This window comes from Triticum aestivum, chromosome 2A (genome assembly GCF_018294505.1).
Source record: "Triticum aestivum cultivar Chinese Spring chromosome 2A, IWGSC CS RefSeq v2.1, whole genome shotgun sequence".
Taxonomy (NCBI): Eukaryota; Viridiplantae; Streptophyta; class Magnoliopsida; order Poales; family Poaceae; genus Triticum; species Triticum aestivum.
Genome location: NC_057797.1, coordinates 42,879,859 through 42,897,580, shown reverse-complemented (window position 1 = coordinate 42,897,580; position 17,722 = coordinate 42,879,859). Strand labels below are relative to the sequence as shown.

Here is a 17,722-nt window from a genome sequence, read left to right as displayed (position 1 = left end):
GATAGTATTAATTCTTCCCAACAAATCACTCACCTTCTCTATCCCTCCGTCAACAGACTTTCTCTATGCAACTTGTCTAAAATTTCAAATCCATGGACTCTCCGCCAAACAAGCCACCACTATGGTGATTCCTAAAAATGATTGTATAGAATATCAAATACACGAGAAACCTTCATATGTGAAACATAAATTACATTAAATTTCACTGTTATAATCACATTAACCTCGCAAAAATATACATTTATTGACTTTGGCATACTGCGCCAACACCAACAAACTTAATTATAATTGTTAGTAGGCCATCATGAGAACATATTCCAGCGAGATAACCACAATGACAAAAATAAACAGCGAAAAGCGAGTTGCGAGGCCCTAAAAGCCTTCACGGCGCCACGAAGCGTGCCCTAAGCTTCTAGTGCACATAACGTATAAATATAAATGAACAAAAGGGCACTCCATTTTCCATGGACATGCCAATTTATCTTTGTTTAGTTAAACCATTAAAATTTCTGAATTGCCATGAGATGCACAACTTTCTATAGTTTATTTCGACATCAAACGATGACATGTGACATCAGCATCAGCCTGAACGTTCAAACTGTGCGTATGCACAGCTAGCCCTCCTACCTTGCTCGCATCGATGGCATGGCCAAATCAAATACTACAACATGCACGTTCCTTCCTTCCTAAGAGAAAAAAAATACTTAATTCCTAATGCATGGCATGATTTGTGGTTACCATTACATCCAGTCCCACCGTACATAATCCTGCCGTAGGGATGGTTCCAGAGACTGTACTTCGTGGCCATCATTAGATACGGCCCCATCAGATATAGTTAACGCTTGCTTAAGGATGGCAATCAAATTAGCACGTAAGCAGTAGAAATGTGTGGCCACCGTTACCTAGATAGCGATCGAGTGGCCGGATAGCACTACCCGCGTGTTACTAGCACAAGCATGATTCACGCTGCTCCTCCTGTCCCGGTCCTCTGCCAAGATAATGACCGTGCTGGCCTGCTACGTGTCTGCATGATAGGAGTACGCGTGTCATAGTGTGCATGCATGAACTGATGAACATACTAAAGCCACCATACGTACTTGTGTACTCCCTCCGTCCCGAAAAACATGTCGCACGCCTAGTTCACTGGTACTTTTGCAAAAAAGACCTCACAGTTTCAAAACCATCTCAAACAAGTCCCTCCGCCATCGTCTTCTTCCTCCGCCGTCGTGCGCGTGTCGCCAAGGGCCGGGGCCGCCCAGCTGCGCGATTCGTCGCCCACCAGGAAGTGATCTGCTGCCGCCGCCGTCGCCAAGTACCGCCGTCGTCGCCCAATCCTGTGCCGCCGCGATCTCCTCCCGCTGCGATTACCTGCGGCGTCGCCAGAACTTCCCAGCACCATCCGGTGGACCAGGAGCTCCTGCTCGTCCTCCTCGAGATCCCGTGCATCCTCCTCGAGCTCCCGCGTCTCCTTCTTGAGCTCCCACGCGTGCGCCGCCGCGATCCTTCCAGCTACGATCCCCTACGACCGTCGTTGGAACCAGCCTCCACGATTCGATGGACCAGGAGCTCACGCTCGTCCTCCTCTATCTCCCGTGAGTCCTCCTCGAGCTCCCGCGTGTCGCCGTGCTGCTCCTTCTCGCTTGCCCGCGCGCCCGCGCGCCCGCGCAGCTGCTTCTCCCCTGTCACAGGTGGAGCTATGCGTGCTGCTGCTATTGCTCCTCTGTCGTGGTGCTGCTGCTGATCTTCTGCACTGTGGGAGAACCTGAACCTGAACCCAAGCGCACAGCTGGGTTGAATTGAACCTGTGCATCGCACCTGATCTTCTGCTCGTGGGTTCCTCTGCGTCGAACCTGATCTTCCTCTGCCTATGCTGCTGTTGCTGACCCAAGTGAAGCCGTGTTGTGCTCGTCTGCACTCTGAAGAAGGTAGTCCATCAGAATACTGCTACCTGAAAGTTAGTGAAATGGTTTACTGTTAACTGAATCATGACAATGCCAATCATGGAGTAAATTCAGTTGTTAACTTAAAATTCATGGAGTACATTCATTATACAGAAAATGCTGCTGATCATTGTGAACAGAATCATGATGGTTGTTAACTGAAAATTATTAAAGAAACTACTGCTGATCATGGAGTACTTGTGTTGCTTGCTTAATTTGCTGATATGCTGATGTTGCTTGCTTGCTTAATTTGCTGATCTGTTGATGTTGCTCGCTTGCTTAATCTGCTGATGTTGCTTGCTTAATGTGCTGATGCAGGGTTAAATTTCAGTTAAACTATTGTAACTGTGTGTAAACAAAAGGGAAATTCAGTTAAACAAAGGACTTGAGTAAATTCAGTTAAACATGCATTAATACCAAGGCCTTGAGTAAATTTAGAGTTGCTAACAGCATGTTCTGATCCACTAACAGCAAGTCTAAAGTTTCCAGTAAATTGAAAACTGAACATTAACACTTGGTAAATCTGGTCAACAAGAGTCCAACAAAATTCAAAACAATTATGATCCATTTTCCTGTTTCAAACAATTTTCAATAGAGCCAAAGTACTTCCTGCTATGATTTGTAGAGCCACATTGGTTCAGATTTTGTAAAAGCAAATGGTCACAAACATTGTCAAGTGCAAATGATCTGTAGCTCACTGACTAACTACACATTTGGTCAGATTTTGTAAAATTCAGTTAAACTACAATTATTGATGCTAATTCACTAGGAGTAGTTTATATGCAAAGGTAATAAATCAGTTTTGATTCTATTGACAGGAGTATATTTTTCTTGACACTTTTCTACCATAGGCATGGTACTATGAGCAAGTAAAATTCAGCAAAACTACTCTAACTAGAGTAAAATTCTGTTAACTACTCTAACTAGAGAAAATGGCTTATGGTTAGAGCAAAGTGTTTGGCTGCCATGGCAGCATTTCTTGTTTGGCTACCGTGGCAACCAAACTAGAAATGGTGCCATGGCACCTATTTCTTGTTTGACTTGCATACTCATTTTGTGTGTGTATATTCTTGTTATGGTACCATGGTGTACTCATCTTTTGTCATTGATGGCAGGAAACATACTATGGATTTGAACTTGATGCCTCAAAAGGAAGAACATGAAACTATTGATTTGAACTTGATGCCTCAAGAGGAAGACGATGAAGGTATTAATTTGAATTGGATCCCTGAATAGGAGGAACCTCAAGTGGCAGAGAATGGAACTATGGATTTGAACTTGATGCCTCAATAGGAAGACGATGAAGCTATGAATTGGATGCCTCCAGAAGATGAAGGGAAAGAGGACGAAGCTCAAGAGGAAGAGGATGAAGTTATGAATTGGATACTTCAAGAGAAGAGAAGAGAATTGTCAGATAAGGAGAGGCATGGTGTTTACTTCGCTTTGCTGGTAATCGAGCTCAGAGATGGGTCTGTTCAACCAGCGACAAGCTGCTAGTCTCAAACCTGTTGGACATAAGTGTACGATCTGTTGAAAGAATCTGGGAAGAAGCCAAAAAGCAAATTGCCGATGGCAAAGAAGTAGATGTCTCAAGCAAGAAGCCAGGAAGATCTGGCCGAAAGAGAAAGGAGCTGGATCTAGAGAGGACCTCAACAATCCCACTAAATAAAAGAAGGACAATTCGATCTCTGGCACGGTCTCTAGGTGTGGCCCGATCGACCCTACATAAGAGGTTCCAGTTGAATGAGCTCAACCGCATCACAAGCACCGTGAAGCCTCACCTCAAGCTAGAGAACAAGCTTGCGAGATTGAAATTTTGTATGTCCATGGTCGATGACAATTCAATCTCAACTTCTCGGGCTATGTTTAAACCAATGACGAATATGGTTCACATCGATGAGAAGTGGTTTGACATGACGAGAGTGAAGAATAGTTACTATGTACTTCCAGGAGAACCTGAGCCGAAGCGCACCGTGTCAAACACTCACAGCATTGGGAAGGTGATGTTCCTAACAGCTGTTGCCAAGGCCTCGATATAACAATGAGGGGGAGCTAACATTCGACGGGAAGATTGGCATTTGGGCATTCGTTGAAGAGACTGAGGCGAAGCGGACAAGTCATAACAGAACAAAGGGAACAAAAGTGTTGACATCAGTGAAAGTAACTAGGCCTGTGTGCAGAGATTATCTAATCAATAAGGTTATCCCGGCAATTCAGGATAAGTGGCCTGACGATGACGAGGGAGCAACAATATTCATCCAACAGGATAATGCAAAGCCCCATGTCCTTCCCAATGATGTAGCTTTTCGAGAAGCTGTGGAACAAACTGATCTTGACATCCGATTGCTACAACAGCCCCCAAATAGCCCTGAGTTAAATTGTTTGGACCTCTGCTTCCATACCTCTCTCCAGTCTCTAACCGACTGCAGGTCACCTACAAACATCCAGGAACTGGTACAGGGTGTGGAAGAGGAATTCGAGAACTACGATCCCGACAAGTTGCACAGAAGCTTTATCACATTAGAAGCAGTTATGTTTGAAGTTATGAAAGACAAAGGAGGAAATCAATATAAGTTGCCCCACTTGCACAAGGATCGCATTCAGAATGCTGGCAGGGAAATCATCAGTGTATATTGCGACAGTCGGGTAGTTGTTGATACTAGGGCCATTATAGAAGAAATGGAAATTGCAATAGGAAAAGAAAATGAAAGGAAAGAATTGGCTAAAGAAGGGAAAAGAAAGAAAAGTAAAGGAAAGGAAAGGGAAGAAGTGGCCAGAGAAAGAATGTAGTCAAGAGGGGGCAAAGAGGCCCTTATGTCATGTAGTCAGGTGCTCCTTGTGTATGTCTTGTGTAATCTTGTGTCAAGAGGGGACAAAGATGCCCTTATGTCATGCCCTTGTGTACGCCTTGTCTAATCCTTGTATATCAACTCCTTGTTGGAATTTATTGGAATTATCTGGGTTATTTGGATTAATTGAATTATCTGGGTTATTTGAATTAACTGGATTAATTTGGATTACTTGAATTAGTTTGGGTTATTTGGATTTATTTGAATTATTTGAATTGATTTGGATTAATTTTAGTTATTTGAATTAATTTAAAATATTTTGATTTATTTCAATGAGGCATGCTAATGTCACAATCAGTATACTTTGAAGGTTAGTGACAAGCAAGGCCTTTGCTAATCTCATATCATCAGTACATGATCTTCTAATCACTACTAAACCAAAAAGAGACCCTTGTATGGAGTTAACTGAACCAAATTTCAAGCTGAGACTAGTTCACTGAAAATGCTCTAGTTCGAAACATGTTTCAGCACACAACACCTACGTCAGGACCTTTGGATCAAGTGCTACCTAGTTCCTCCTTTTCATGGTCTACAATTTGAAATTTTAAACTACAGTTTTCAATCACAGCATGCTACAGAAGCCAAATTCAAAATATAACTAGGAATAATTATGGCTGGTAAAACCACTGTTGATATTTTCATTCAGCATATCGTTTTCCATATGATCAAAGTTTCAAAAAGGTGAGTGCATGCATCTTCGGACGTCCATTTTTCTGAACGAAGGGAGCACCATAAGGTACCATTTCAGACATTCATACTCTTGTTTGCAGTAAGATGAATGTATTACAGCTAACTTGGGCAATTTACTGCATAAGCAAGTTTTAGGCTCTCAGACATCAGCTAGACATGGTCCCTCTTGCCTCCTCTTTTCCAGTTTAAATAATTGTTCTAGAGACAGAGAGAAGTACTGCAAATAAACAAGTTAATCTGAGGAAGGTTTCCTTGAGTAACATAGCTAGTTAATTACTCCTACAAGATGTTTGATCAGTTATGTGTTATCTTTCAGGCAATAAACAGTTATCCTCAGAAACAACTGCAAAGAGTATACTCCAAAATTCAGTAGATAGAGAATAAGTGGTTCAGAGAATACGCACATTCAGTAAATTCAGTAAAGATGAAGTAGAGAAGATTCAGTAAATTCAGTAAGTGGTTCATACCCAGGTTGTATGTGTTGGTGACAGAGATGACCCAGGCTGTAGGACTTGGAGATGCTGGAGAAACAAACAGCATGCTGTATTTTAGTTGAGGTTTATGATGAATTGTTCATCAACTAGGTTGGGGGGAACAAGCATAAATACACAGATGTTGGGGCATAATAACAGGGCAGTACAGATGTTTATGATCAATTGTTCAGAAAATTGCTGCCTCGAACCTTCTGAAAATGTGATATGTCATTATCAGTTAACTTTGCACACTGTGTGTGCAGATGCTCGATTTTAAGTTTGGTAATCGCCTCCTTCTGCTCATTTTCGAAACCCTTGCTCATTTCATAGATCACCTTCTGCACCTTCTCTTTGTCAACTCCCTCCATTCCTAATGCAACGTGATAAGAGAATAAATACCAGTGCTCAAACCATACCGGCGCAATCTTAAGCCAGGAAAGAGGGGAATGCAGTTTTACCAGCTTTGGCGTTGGTGTAGGCGGTGTGGTATGACTGCCACGGCCTATCCCCTCCGCCGTCCGATGGTGTCCCCGCCGCCGACGACATCGCTGTGAGGTCTCGCCCGCAGCCGGCACGGAGCGAACAAGAGAAGGAAATGGAGAGGCGCGCCGGGCACCGGCTGAGGTACTCTCCGCCCGGGATTAGGGCGCTTTTAGGAGAGGAAGGACGGTGAGGGGACTATCCTCCGACGAGGCGAGGTCAAAGCTCCGTCGCCAGTGTTATGGCGCGTGTGAAATAAGAAAGGGAAGGCGGTGAGATTTTCTTGGCGACGTCAAGCCATGCCTGGCTCCACTGCCGGAGCCTCTCCTCCGGTTCGCCGTTGCAGTAGCGCCCGCACTCCAGGCCGAAGCCGCCCCGCCGCAGCGCCTGGGTCCGCCGCGCCCGACGCCTACAACGCCAGCCGCGACGCCTCGTCGTCGGGCCCATCAGCGCGGCGGAAATCGAAGATTTTTATGAGGAAGGGGGGAGCTTGGGGAGGCAGCGAGCGGCAGCTGCGGCGGCGGAGCAGGAGGCAGCTGCGGCGAGGGAGCGGGGGAGCAGGGCAGCTGCGGCGAGGGCCGCCGCGGCGGGGAGCAGGGCTGCTGCGGCGGGGGAGCGGGGAAGCGACGGCGGCGGGGAGCAGCGCAGCTGGGGATTCTGTCGGAGGAGGATGACGAGGAGTGCGGGTTTGGTCGGGAGAAATTGGAGGGTTTTTTTGAAAAATTGCCCTCGCGACATGTTTTTCGAAAGGGAGGGAGTACTAATTAAGCTTCAGTTTACGCCCTTTAAATACCTAGTCCTCCACGCCAATTCATTCATCCTCACCTTGACCTCGTCTACCAGCACCCAAAGTCTGAGGCGAAGGGAGGCATTGGCTTTGATACTAGCGTTCGCAAGAGATGGGATCGGAGGCGGATGCGGCGGAGATGACCGGGCCCCTCCTTGCCGGCGTGCCGTCGGCGGTGGAGGCGGTGCCGCCGTGGCGGGAGCAGCTGACGGTCCGGGGTGTGGTGGTGAGCGCCATCCTGGGGGTGCTCTTCTGCCTCATCACACACAAGCTCAACCTCACGGTGGGGATCATTCCTTCGCTCAACGTCGCCGCGGGCCTGCTCGCCTACTTCCTCGTGCGGACCTGGACTGCGGCGCTGGACATGTTCGGCGTTGTCTCCAAGCCCTTCACGAAGCAGGAGAACACCGTCATCCAGACCTGCGTCGTCGCCTGCTACGGCCTCGCCACCAGCGGTATGTTTGCATTTTGCTTTGATATGATCCTTGACTCAAAACAGCCTTCATGTGGACTTCTGAAGCTGATTTCTGCTAATTAAGTACGTGTGGCCGTTGCTTGTGTGTATATTATTTTTGGGTGGGGACCTAAACGGTGTTTGATTTGGGTGGAACATTGCTAGGTATTGGAGAAAGATTAGGTTTGGTTTTACTGTTTTTTTTGTATTAAAGGAAGTTATTACTCCCTCCGTCCCATAATATAAGAGCGTTTTTTACACTAGCAGTTGGTTTTTACAATTGCATTTCTTAGAACAAATGTTTAACTTTGCAGCGTACGTATCTGATTTTGGTGTTTTTTGGGAGTGGCAGAAAAATTGATGACGATGGGCTTCCCCCTTTTCACATAGTTCACATTATCAATCAATGTTTCCATTTGTGCAGGAGGATTCGGATCATAGGGAAAGTATCACATGATACCAGCCTTTACATGATACCATGATACCAAGTTAAAAAATTCAAATTTAAACATGTCAAAAAATTCTGATAAAAATCATGGATGTTCATAACACATATGTCTACAACTCCTAAAAAGATAGATCAAAATTCGAAATATATAAGGAGAAACAAAAAAGACAAATCCAAATGTGAATAGTGTGATTTTTGCTTTTGTCTTCTTTTGACACTATTTATGATGGATTTGTCTTTTTTGTTTCTCCTTGTGTATTTCGATTTTCGATCTGAATTTTTTAGGGGTTGTCAACATATGTGTTGTGAGAATTCATGATTTTTTTCAGAATTTTTTGACATGTTTAAATTTGAGTTTTGCAAGTTAGTATCATGGTATCATGTAAAGGCTGGTATCATGTGATACTTTCCCTCGGATCATATATGCTTGCAATGGATCAAAAAACTTACGAGCTTCTTGGGACTGATTATCCTGGTAACAGGGCAGTGGATGTGAAGAATCCCTCGCTAAGTTGGATGATTGGGTTTATGTTTGTAGTTAGCTTCATTGGTATTTTTTGTCTCGTTGCCCTGCGCAAGGTAATCATCCACATCTTAGATGTGTGTGCATCTTTCATCTTTATCTAATCGCATTTACATTTTTGTAATCAAGTGCAGCAACTAGGACAACATTTTGCAAATTCGGTAAACTAAGTTCAGTTTGGTGTTTGCTAGGCGATGGTGATAAACTATAAGCTAACCTATCCCAGAGGAACTGCCACAGCTATGTTCATAAACAGCGTCCACACTTCTACCGGAGATGAGTTAGTAGAGTAAGAAACAGATCATCATTGATCCTTAATTTTGTGCATACTGATAAGTTATCTGTACTTTGGAGGGACAGTTATTATTGACTCTCTGATGCTTCTTGTCCGATGATTGGATGAATATATATTTTGTATGATAAAGTGCTGCGCAATTGCACAATTAGTAATTTATAAATAAGTAATCGAAAGAGTGGTTTGTATCGACCTATGGTACTTTTACGGCTTATATCAGGTTATCAAAGTTTACTATGGGTCCCCATGACTTAAGCATTTTAAATACTGTCTCCTAACTGTTAGTGACTATTAAGTTATTTAAAGCTTATTGTCTTCCATTTGACCTTTTTCCAAGTGTTAAACACTGATGGTTGCCAAAATCCCTTAATAGTCCAATGAAGTTGCACATTAGCCTTCTACCCATTTATCGACCAATTCTCGTTATAGATTGTTTATTGGTCAATTAAGTAGCATGTACATGAGAGAACAAATATATTTTAGGTAATTCAACAATAATAAAGCTTTACTGATCTATTCAGCTCGCAATTAGTTTGTAATGAATGGAGGCTACGAATTCTACAATCTTATCTCTCTACACAATTGCATATACTTTTAGCGCCGGGGGGGGGGGGGGGGGGGTTAAATGTGTACATTAAGCACAGAAGGTGAATCTTATGATAGATATAAAATAGCTAGTTTATCAGTTCTTACTTAAAATCATGGATTATCTATTTGTTTACTTGGGATGAACTTTGATGTCTCTGTATCGATTTGATTGTTGACTACATATTCTTGGGTTACTGCATTTCTTGAGTTTTGGTGGTACTAACTTTATTCTCATGCCTGCAGAAAACAAGTTAGTTGTCTCGGAAAGTATTTAAGCATAAGTTTCCTTTGGAACTGCTTTAAATGGTTCTTCAGCGGTGCCGGGGATTCTTGTGGCTTCGACAACTTCCCTTCTCTGGGCCTTGCAGCATTTAAGAACATGTAAGCTAACTGCTATTATGAGCGTGCTAAAATTTCAAAGCATGCATTTTGCAATTAAAAAACAAATCATTTTATTTTTCAAATCGAAACAAAATTTGCCTTCCTTATAATTTATTAGGGATAATTTGGACATGCATGGATTATTATATGAAATTAATATCCTTTAAGCTGGAATATCATATGCATTATATATGAACAGTTTCTACTTTTTATAGGTTTTATTTTGACTTCAATCCAACCTATATTGGATGTGGCCTTATATGTCCACATATAGTTAATTGCTCTGCACTTCTTGGAGCCATCATATCTTGGGGTTTTCTTTGGCCATATATATCGACAAAAGCGGGGGAGTGGTACCCAGCTAACCTTGGAAGCAATGACTTCAAAGGACTCTATGGGTACAAGGTATGGTGGTGAAGGATTCTAATTGTCCATCTCATAATGAATTATTAGTCAATACCATGTTGTCTCTTGATTATGCCTTTTGCCAATTCAATTGTGATGGTTGTTGACCAACATAGCTTTTACCATGTTGTGAACCGATCTAATAAAAAGAACTAGATTATGAATCAATATTTACAAGGCTTGACCAAAATCTCTTGTTTCCCTCCATATTGAATGAACCCAGTAAATTTGCAAGTAGTTCTTGTAAATATGCGAATAATACTGATAACTCTCTTTTATGCATTTATTTTAGTGGGCATAGTGGTCGTAATTCATGAGAAACATGAAATTGAGTTCAAGAATAAATAAATGGCTCATCTATATCATTAAATTTCTAAAGTATTCTTTATTCACTTAATGCTCAGTCTTCGCCAACATTATATTTAGCAAAAACTAAGTTGTCAATGCACCCTTCCAGGTTTTCATATCGGTATCCTTGATACTTGGTGATGGTACTTTTAACCTCATCAAAATAATTTATGCTACTATCAAGGAAATAATGAATGCACGCTCAAAGCAAGGAAGACTTCCCCTTGTTCGGGTTCATGATGGTAATGCCATTTTCTTATTGTACCTAGTTGACCTGCCATCATATCATACATCATGGCTCTCATCTTGTTTCCCTTTTATAATTGCAGATGATAAAAATTCCAAATTATCAGTCAAGGAAAAGCTTCTAAATGAGGTGTTTCTAAAAGACAGTATCCCTCCCTGGTTGGCAGGATCTGGTTATGTGGGCCTTGCAGCAATTTCAACTGCAATAGTGCCAATGATATTCCCACAACTCAAGTGGTACCTTGTCCTCTTTGCCTATGTTGTTGCTCCTCTACTTGCCTTCTGCAACTCATACGGAACTGGACTAACAGATTGGAACCTTGCATCCACATATGGAAAGATTGGCCTTTTCATTTTTGCCTCATGGGTTGGCCAACATGGTGGTGTGATCGCCGGCTTAGCAGCTTGTGGTGTTATGATGTCCATCGTATCCACAGCTGGTGATCTCATGCATGACTTCAAGACTGGGTACCTGACCCTCTCATCACCAAGGTCCATGTTTGTGTCACAGTTGATTGGCACTGCCCTTGGTTGTGTCATTGCTCCTCTAACCTTTTGGCTTTACTGGACATCCTTCGATATTGGCAATCCTGATGGTATGTTCAAAGCTCCATATGCCATCATCTTCCGTGAGATGTCAATCATGGGTGTCGAAGGATTCTCAGTGTTGCCGCGACATTGCCTTGCAATATGCTCTTTCTTCTTCTTTGGAGCCATAGCAATCAAGCTCATCCGGGATGTCACCCCAAATGGTCTATCCAAATTCATCCCGCTCCTGATGGCCATGGCCGTTTCATTTTACATTGGGGCATACTTCGCGATTGACATATTTATCGGGACTGTCATCTTGTTTGTATGGGAGATGGTGAACCGTAAGGAGTCAGAGGAGTTTGCGGGTGCGGTTGCTTCTGGTTTGATTTGCGGTGATGGTATCTGGAGTGTTCCGTCTGCAATATTGTCCATCATGAGGATTGACCCACCGATGTGCATGTACTTCAAGCCATCTTTTACCTATGGCTGAAAGCAGAGGAACTTTTGTAGTTTTATGTGATAGTACCACAACACACTCGTGTAAATTAGACCATGGCAATACAACAATAGCTGTGTTCATTTTGTTTGTGTCTTCTTCGGCATTCTTTGTTAGAGTATCATGGCATATCCGAGTATTATTGAAACTAGATAATACCCCTTGCATTGTTGTGGAAACCTTGTTAAAAGAAATGCATAATATATGCTAAAAATAACTAACTGATGTAAAGGAAAATGTAAGACGGTATAAATGATGCAAAAGAAACTCGCCGGCAAGTTTCAATCAAAGTGCGTTCATAGAAAGTGTATGTACGTGTATGTGAGCATATGCCATTGTGTTGTCTTAAGAAAAGCAAGTTGCAATCAGCAATGGCTGCGCATCTTCCACTACGAGCACCAGGGGCCGGCATTCTTCCCCATCTGGGAACCAACACGCCAAAGAGTGTAACTACACCGACTCAGAGCCTCGTGCCCCTCATGCCAATACATGGTCGACTTGGGTCGAACCGTAATGCATGGAACACCCTCCAGGCAATACGGTGTGACAACACAGAGCTTCAGTCCGGACCACGACACGTAGAACACCATCGAGGCAAGGCATTGTGCTCGTCGTCGTGGCACGGGAAGAGATGATTGTGACGTTGGCCACAGTAACCTTTGCGAAGATCACCGTGACGATGATGACGACGACTAACGCATCATCAACCATTTCCACCGTACGACTCCCCCGAAAATGGTGTGCATGCGCCCAAAAGCATTTGACTCCCACATCCGCAACGTTGTCTTTCCACCAGGATTTCGAGTCACCTACATCAAGTACACGGGCGAGACGCAGCCAGACATCAGGTTGTCCAACTACCAAACTGCGTGTAGGATCAAGACCAATGGAGGCAACTAGTACACCGTTCATGGCCGACTACAATAATGCAAAATACTCCCTCTGTAAAGTACTTCTTAGATCACTGCTACTTTACTGATCTAAAAAGTCTTATGTTACTTTCAGAATCTAGTTTTTACTATGTATTTAACACTAATTATTAATAAGTTGATGTTATTTTGGGACTATTAGTTGATATTATTGGTGATGTTTTGGTCAAATTATAGTAGTATATAATGTAATTTTTGAACAGTGGCATCCTAGTGTTGAGATCAAGATCTACCACTGTCTTGGTCCGCGGACATGGACTTCGTGCTCGACCCCAATAGCAACAGCAGCAAAAGAAAAGCTCTCCCAGTCCCAGGGCCGGCCTCTGCCGCTCCACGTCATTCATTGTTGCCAAGAATGCCTCCGCCGGCTCTGTCCGTGGTCAGCTCTCCAACGAAGAACAAGCCAGGCAATGGCAACGGCCACCGTAAAGCTTCGACGACGGCAGCGGCAGCAGCGAAACCCAGCGCCGCTGCAGAAGCAGGGGCAGGGGCATACGGCAGGAAGAAGAGGCCGTTTTCATCCCGACCCGGTGGATGGCCTCAACAACCCCCTCATATTCATGGATTGCTTCATCTTCCTCTGGTCTTATTCTCGTCAATTTCTCACCATGCATCTACCGTAATTATCTGAATCACGTGTCTTCTCTGCTTTTCCCCCCTTAATTTGGTGTGCCTTTTAGACACACACTACCAGTAACATAATTTTTAAAATGTTGACTCATAATTTGTTATGGGGACTACAGATATACGTATAACTAAGAAAAAATCTCCTCATCTTCTTGTCACTAATCTTTTGATGAAGCCAACGTTCCTAAATATAAGTATTTCTTAGATTTCGATGCGGACTACATATAGATGTATATACGGACATACTTTAGAGTGTAAGATTCACTCATTTTGCTCCATGTGTAGTCCGTAGTGAATGAAATCTATAAAGAGGCTTAAATTTAGGAACAGAGTGAGTACTCTTGAATAAAGTATGAAAGGTCAGTATTGTATACCATCGACGTGCTATGGCCAGACAGGGATTGGAGTGCAGATTTTCTCAGATGCAACCTTGAAAAATAAAGCAGCTGCTGCAACTATCTGTCTGAGTTTGATAATAAATTTTCAGCACAGCCAAGTTTCAGCATCAGCACTCCCTCTGTAAAGTACTATAAGAGCGTTTAGATCACGAAAGCAGTGATACAATGGTATATCACTACGGAGTAGTTAGTGACAGAAAAAAAATCCACTTTGCAACACAAAAACCATTATCAAATATGCTACAGGCAGCAGATATAAAACGACTCCAAATATCACTCAAATATAAAATAGCAACTTTATCTGACGAAGTTTCACCAACACAACCGAACGATACTATGACCACAGTAATAAGCAGTTCGAACACTGCTCGACACAAATAACCAAAGCTTAACAAGTTCGCAAATCGGCTAACACGACTATCACCACCACCGTATACCGCCACCACCACCATAGATGTGGTAAAGAACCACCAACAACGCCACCGCCCGACACCATCTCATTTCTTCTTGGCCGCAGCCTTGGTCACCTTGGCGCCGGTCGGATCCTTCTTCTCCACGCTCTTGATCACGCCAACGGCGACCGTCTGCCTCATGTCACGCACAGCAAAGCGACCCAGGGGAGGGTACTGGGCGAAGGTCTCCACCACCATGGGCTTGGTGGGGATCATCTTGACGAACCCGGCATCACCGTTCTTGAGGAACTTGGGCGCCGCCTCAATCTCCTTGCCAGACCGCCGGTCGATCTTGGTCTGGATCTCAGCGAACTTGACAGCGATGTGGGACGTGTGGCAGTCCAGCACCGGGGCGTAGCCGTTGCTGATCTGGCCGGGGTGGTTCATGATGATGACCTGGGCGGTGAAGTTGGCAGCCTCCTTGGCGGGGTCGTCCTTGGAGTTAGAGGCCACGTACCCACGCTTGAGATCCTTGACAGCCACATTCTTGACGTTGAAGCCGACATTATCACCAGGAAGCGCCTCCAGGAGAGACTCGTGGTGCATCTCCACAGACTTCACCTCAGTGGTCAGGCCAGTAGGACCAAAGGTGACAACCATGCCTGGCTTGATGACTCCAGTCTCAACACGCCCCACTGGCACAGTTCCAATGCCGCCAATCTTGTACACGTCCTGAAGGGGAAGACGCAGGGGCTTGTCGGAGGGCCTCTTGGGCTCATTGATCTGGTCAAGCGCCTCAAGCAGGGTTGGGCCCTTGTACCAGTCAAGGTTGGAGGACCTCTCGATCATGTTGTCACCCTCAAACCCAGAGATGGGGACAAAGGGAACCTTGTCAGGGTTGTAACCGACCTTCTTCAGGTATGAAGAGACTTCCTTGACAATTTCATCGTAACGGGCCTTCGAGTACTTGGGAGTGGTGGCATCCATCTGGAACAGATCATAAGAGCAATCCGATCAGATAAACAGAATAATTAAAAGGTAACGATGCAAACAAACACAAAAATGAGAAACATCATAAATGTGTAGTCATGTACTGGAATAAGAGATAACAAGCAGACAAACAGTTGCATCAATCATGATATATAATGAAGTCAGTAACATAGATGATGGAAGTTATTAATCACCTAATATTAGCAAAATGACCAGAGTTAATCAATTAGAGGCAATTAAGTGCTACTAATGAACCTGGACATTTAGTAGGTAATTCTGACCCTAGAGAGATAAAGCATATAGCAAAATAGTACTTCCTCTGTAAACTAATATAAGAGCGTTTAGATCATTACTTTAGTATTCTAAACGCACTTAGATTAGTTTACGGAGGGAATACATTTGTAATTTAAGGAAAAACAAAATGAACAAACATTTATCACAAAACAAATAGAATTAGACAGATGTAAATCATTTAAGAGTATGTTTCTGTACTAATGAACATTGACATTGACTAGTGAACAAATAATATGGTCACTCATAAAAATCACCATTGGAAGTTGAATAGCATGTATACCTTGTTGCAGCAGCAGATCATCTGCTTCACACCAAGAGTGAAAGCAAGGAGAGCGTGCTCACGGGTCTGGCCATCCTTGGAGATACCAGCCTCAAAACCACCAGTGGTGGAGTCAATGATAAGCACAGCACAATCAGCCTGGGAGGTACCAGTGATCATGTTCTTGATGAAATCACGGTGACCAGGAGCATCAATGACAGTGCACGAGTACTTGGTGGTCTCGAACTTCCACAGAGCAATATCAATGGTGATACCTCTCTCACGCTCAGCCTTGAGCTTGTCAAGCACCCAGGCGTACTTGAAAGACCTCTTGTTCATCTCAGCGGCTTCCTTCTCGAACCTCTCGATCACACGCTTGTCAATGCCTCCAAGCTTGTAGATGAGGTGGCCAGTCGTGGTTGACTTGCCAGAGTCGACATGGCCAATGACCACAATGCTGATGTGGATCTTCTCCTTGCCCATGGCTGCTGGAGCTACGAACTACCTGCATGGACCAAATTAGGGGTGGTTAAACGAGTTCAAATAATTCAATGCTACAGTTTAAACTTCAAATAGCAAATGATTGAACAATATAGTAATAATTTGGAGCAATAACAAATCTAAACCATAAAAACAATGGCCTATCAGACAACAGTTGACAGGCAAGCAAGGCTAGCCATGAAACTGCAATTTCATAGACTTCAAACTAAACACTGGAAAAGTAACTGAAATTATTCATATTCATCAGATAAGGCATGCAAAACTAAATCTGACTAACAGGTAAAAATAGGCCTACGTCCAAACGATTCTTAACAGAAGATTTCAATAAACCTACAGACCAGAATGCCTTGTCAAGTGGCCAAGCATGATCTAATCCGAAAGGGCGAGATTAGCATGCAAGGCACTTACTTAACAAGGCAATTCAGGGTCAGGACAAATTGGAGATGCAGGGGGGTCGTCTGCAGAAGCACCCAATAGGAATCGAACCTATATGAGAAGGCCCCGCAAGGAGGCCTTGTGTCTTTACCATTAGACGATGGGCACTTTTTGCATCTCCAATTTGCTGATAATAGCATGTTATGCATCTCTAACCTAGATGATTAACTTGCAGATTACAGTGATAATTCGGTAAGGATTCGCAAAACTAGTTTAGCCCAACAGACATACAGAAACCAAACCAAGCAGGGCGCAAAGGCGAATCGAATCGAGCAGATCTAGGTACTCGAGTTCAGGCGACATGCTTAAATACGAGACCGAGCAGATCGATCCATCTATCGCAGCGCGCGGTCGAGCCAGAGATGCGACCGCATACGGGCGAGAGAAATAATCGAGTTCATCATGCAACAGCAAGGATAAGCAAAACTAGTCCAGAACCAATACAAGCAGTTCATGCGACAGTCTCGAAATCAAACGCGCCAAGGCGAATCGAATCGAGCAGATCTATCCATCTATCACAGCGCGCGGATCGACCTAGCTAGGCATGCGACGGCATACGAGCGAGAGAAACAATCACCGACGGCGGAAGGGCGGGCGGCGAGGCTGGAGAGGGTACCTGGCTGGCCGGCGACGAGGAGGGAGGGGGAGGGAGGAGGCGATGGAGTCAAAGACGCGGCGGGGGGAGGGGGGGAGGATGGGGTGGGATGGGATGACGGGTGCCTAGGGTTTTATCCGCGGCCTCTGGATCGTCGGACGGGCGGCTGCGATGGCGGTTACGTCTCCCGCGTTCGATCACGATCGTGCGGTTGCTGGTGACTCGCTGTGGACTCGCGTTTCGTAGCGCCTACGTTCGCCTTGGCCGTGAAGGAAATGTCTTCTTGTTTAAATATATCTCTTTTCCTTTCAAAAAAAATATATCTCTTTTTAATTTTCCTCCAAGAAGATCTCTATTTTCGAATAAAT

The 17,722-nt window shown here is 44.0% G+C and overlaps 3 protein-coding genes across 4 annotated transcripts; 1 reads left to right on the top strand and 2 right to left on the bottom strand.

Annotated features, from left to right (window-relative positions):
* Positions 1–125: 125 nt before the first annotated feature.
* Positions 126–7,151, bottom strand: LOC123187321 (DNA polymerase kappa). Of its 2 annotated transcripts, XR_006493889.1 has the most exons (5): positions 6,411–7,151; positions 6,162–6,322; positions 5,947–6,000; positions 1,098–1,948; positions 126–1,024 (listed from the first exon to the last, which is right to left on the bottom strand). XR_006493889.1 is itself a non-coding variant. In XM_044599163.1 (4 exons), exons 1-4 carry the CDS (start codon positions 6,496–6,498, stop codon positions 1,934–1,936), a joined length of 318 nt encoding a protein of 105 aa, XP_044455098.1. In that variant the 5' UTR covers positions 6,499–7,151; the 3' UTR covers positions 1,071–1,933. The 2 variants fall into 2 exon arrangements, 1 of the variants encoding a protein (XP_044455098.1); XM_044599163.1 differs by lacking the exon at positions 126–1,024 and having other exon boundaries at positions 1,071–1,948.
* A 180-nt stretch (positions 7,152–7,331) lies between these two features.
* LOC123184597 (probable metal-nicotianamine transporter YSL6) lies at positions 7,332–11,928 on the top strand. Its single transcript, XM_044596696.1, has 7 exons — positions 7,332–7,674; positions 8,510–8,700; positions 8,836–8,933; positions 9,771–9,908; positions 10,124–10,313; positions 10,771–10,903; positions 10,991–11,928. The coding sequence occupies exons 1-7, from the start codon at positions 7,332–7,334 to the stop codon at positions 11,926–11,928; spliced, it is 2,031 nt and encodes a 676-aa protein (XP_044452631.1).
* Positions 11,929–14,142: 2,214 nt separating this feature from the next.
* LOC123187318 (elongation factor 1-alpha) lies at positions 14,143–17,468 on the bottom strand. Its single transcript, XM_044599160.1, has 3 exons — positions 17,376–17,468; positions 15,845–16,328; positions 14,143–15,267 (listed from the first exon to the last, which is right to left on the bottom strand). Exons 2-3 carry the CDS (start codon positions 16,304–16,306, stop codon positions 14,386–14,388), a joined length of 1,344 nt encoding a protein of 447 aa, XP_044455095.1. The 5' UTR covers positions 16,307–16,328; positions 17,376–17,468; the 3' UTR covers positions 14,143–14,385.
* Between the last annotated feature and the right edge of the window lie 254 nt (positions 17,469–17,722).

Excerpts from the sequence above, each read along its gene's own strand:
- LOC123184597 (XM_044596696.1), top strand. The coding sequence starts at position 7,332 with ATGGGATCGGAGGCGGATGCGGCGGAGATGACCGGGCCCCTCCTTGCC. Across the intron at positions 7,675-8,509 it reads CTACGGCCTCGCCACCAGCG|GCTGGTATCATGTGATACTT; the intron begins GTATGTTTGCAT and ends TATCATGTAAAG. Across the intron at positions 10,904-10,990 it reads CCTTGTTCGGGTTCATGATG|ATGATAAAAATTCCAAATTA; the intron begins GTAATGCCATTT and ends TTATAATTGCAG.
- LOC123187321 (XM_044599163.1), bottom strand. The coding sequence starts at position 6,498 with ATGTCGTCGGCGGCGGGGACACCATCGGACGGCGGAGGGGATAGGCCG. Across the intron at positions 6,323-6,410 it reads CTACACCAACGCCAAAGCTG|GAATGGAGGGAGTTGACAAA; the intron begins GTAAAACTGCAT and ends ACGTTGCATTAG. Across the intron at positions 6,001-6,161 it reads ACATATCACATTTTCAGAAG|CATCTCCAAGTCCTACAGCC; the intron begins GTTCGAGGCAGC and ends TTGTTTCTCCAG.
- LOC123187318 (XM_044599160.1), bottom strand. The coding sequence starts at position 16,306 with ATGGGCAAGGAGAAGATCCACATCAGCATTGTGGTCATTGGCCATGTC. Across the intron at positions 15,268-15,844 it reads TGATCTGCTGCTGCAACAAG|ATGGATGCCACCACTCCCAA; the intron begins GTATACATGCTA and ends GATCTGTTCCAG.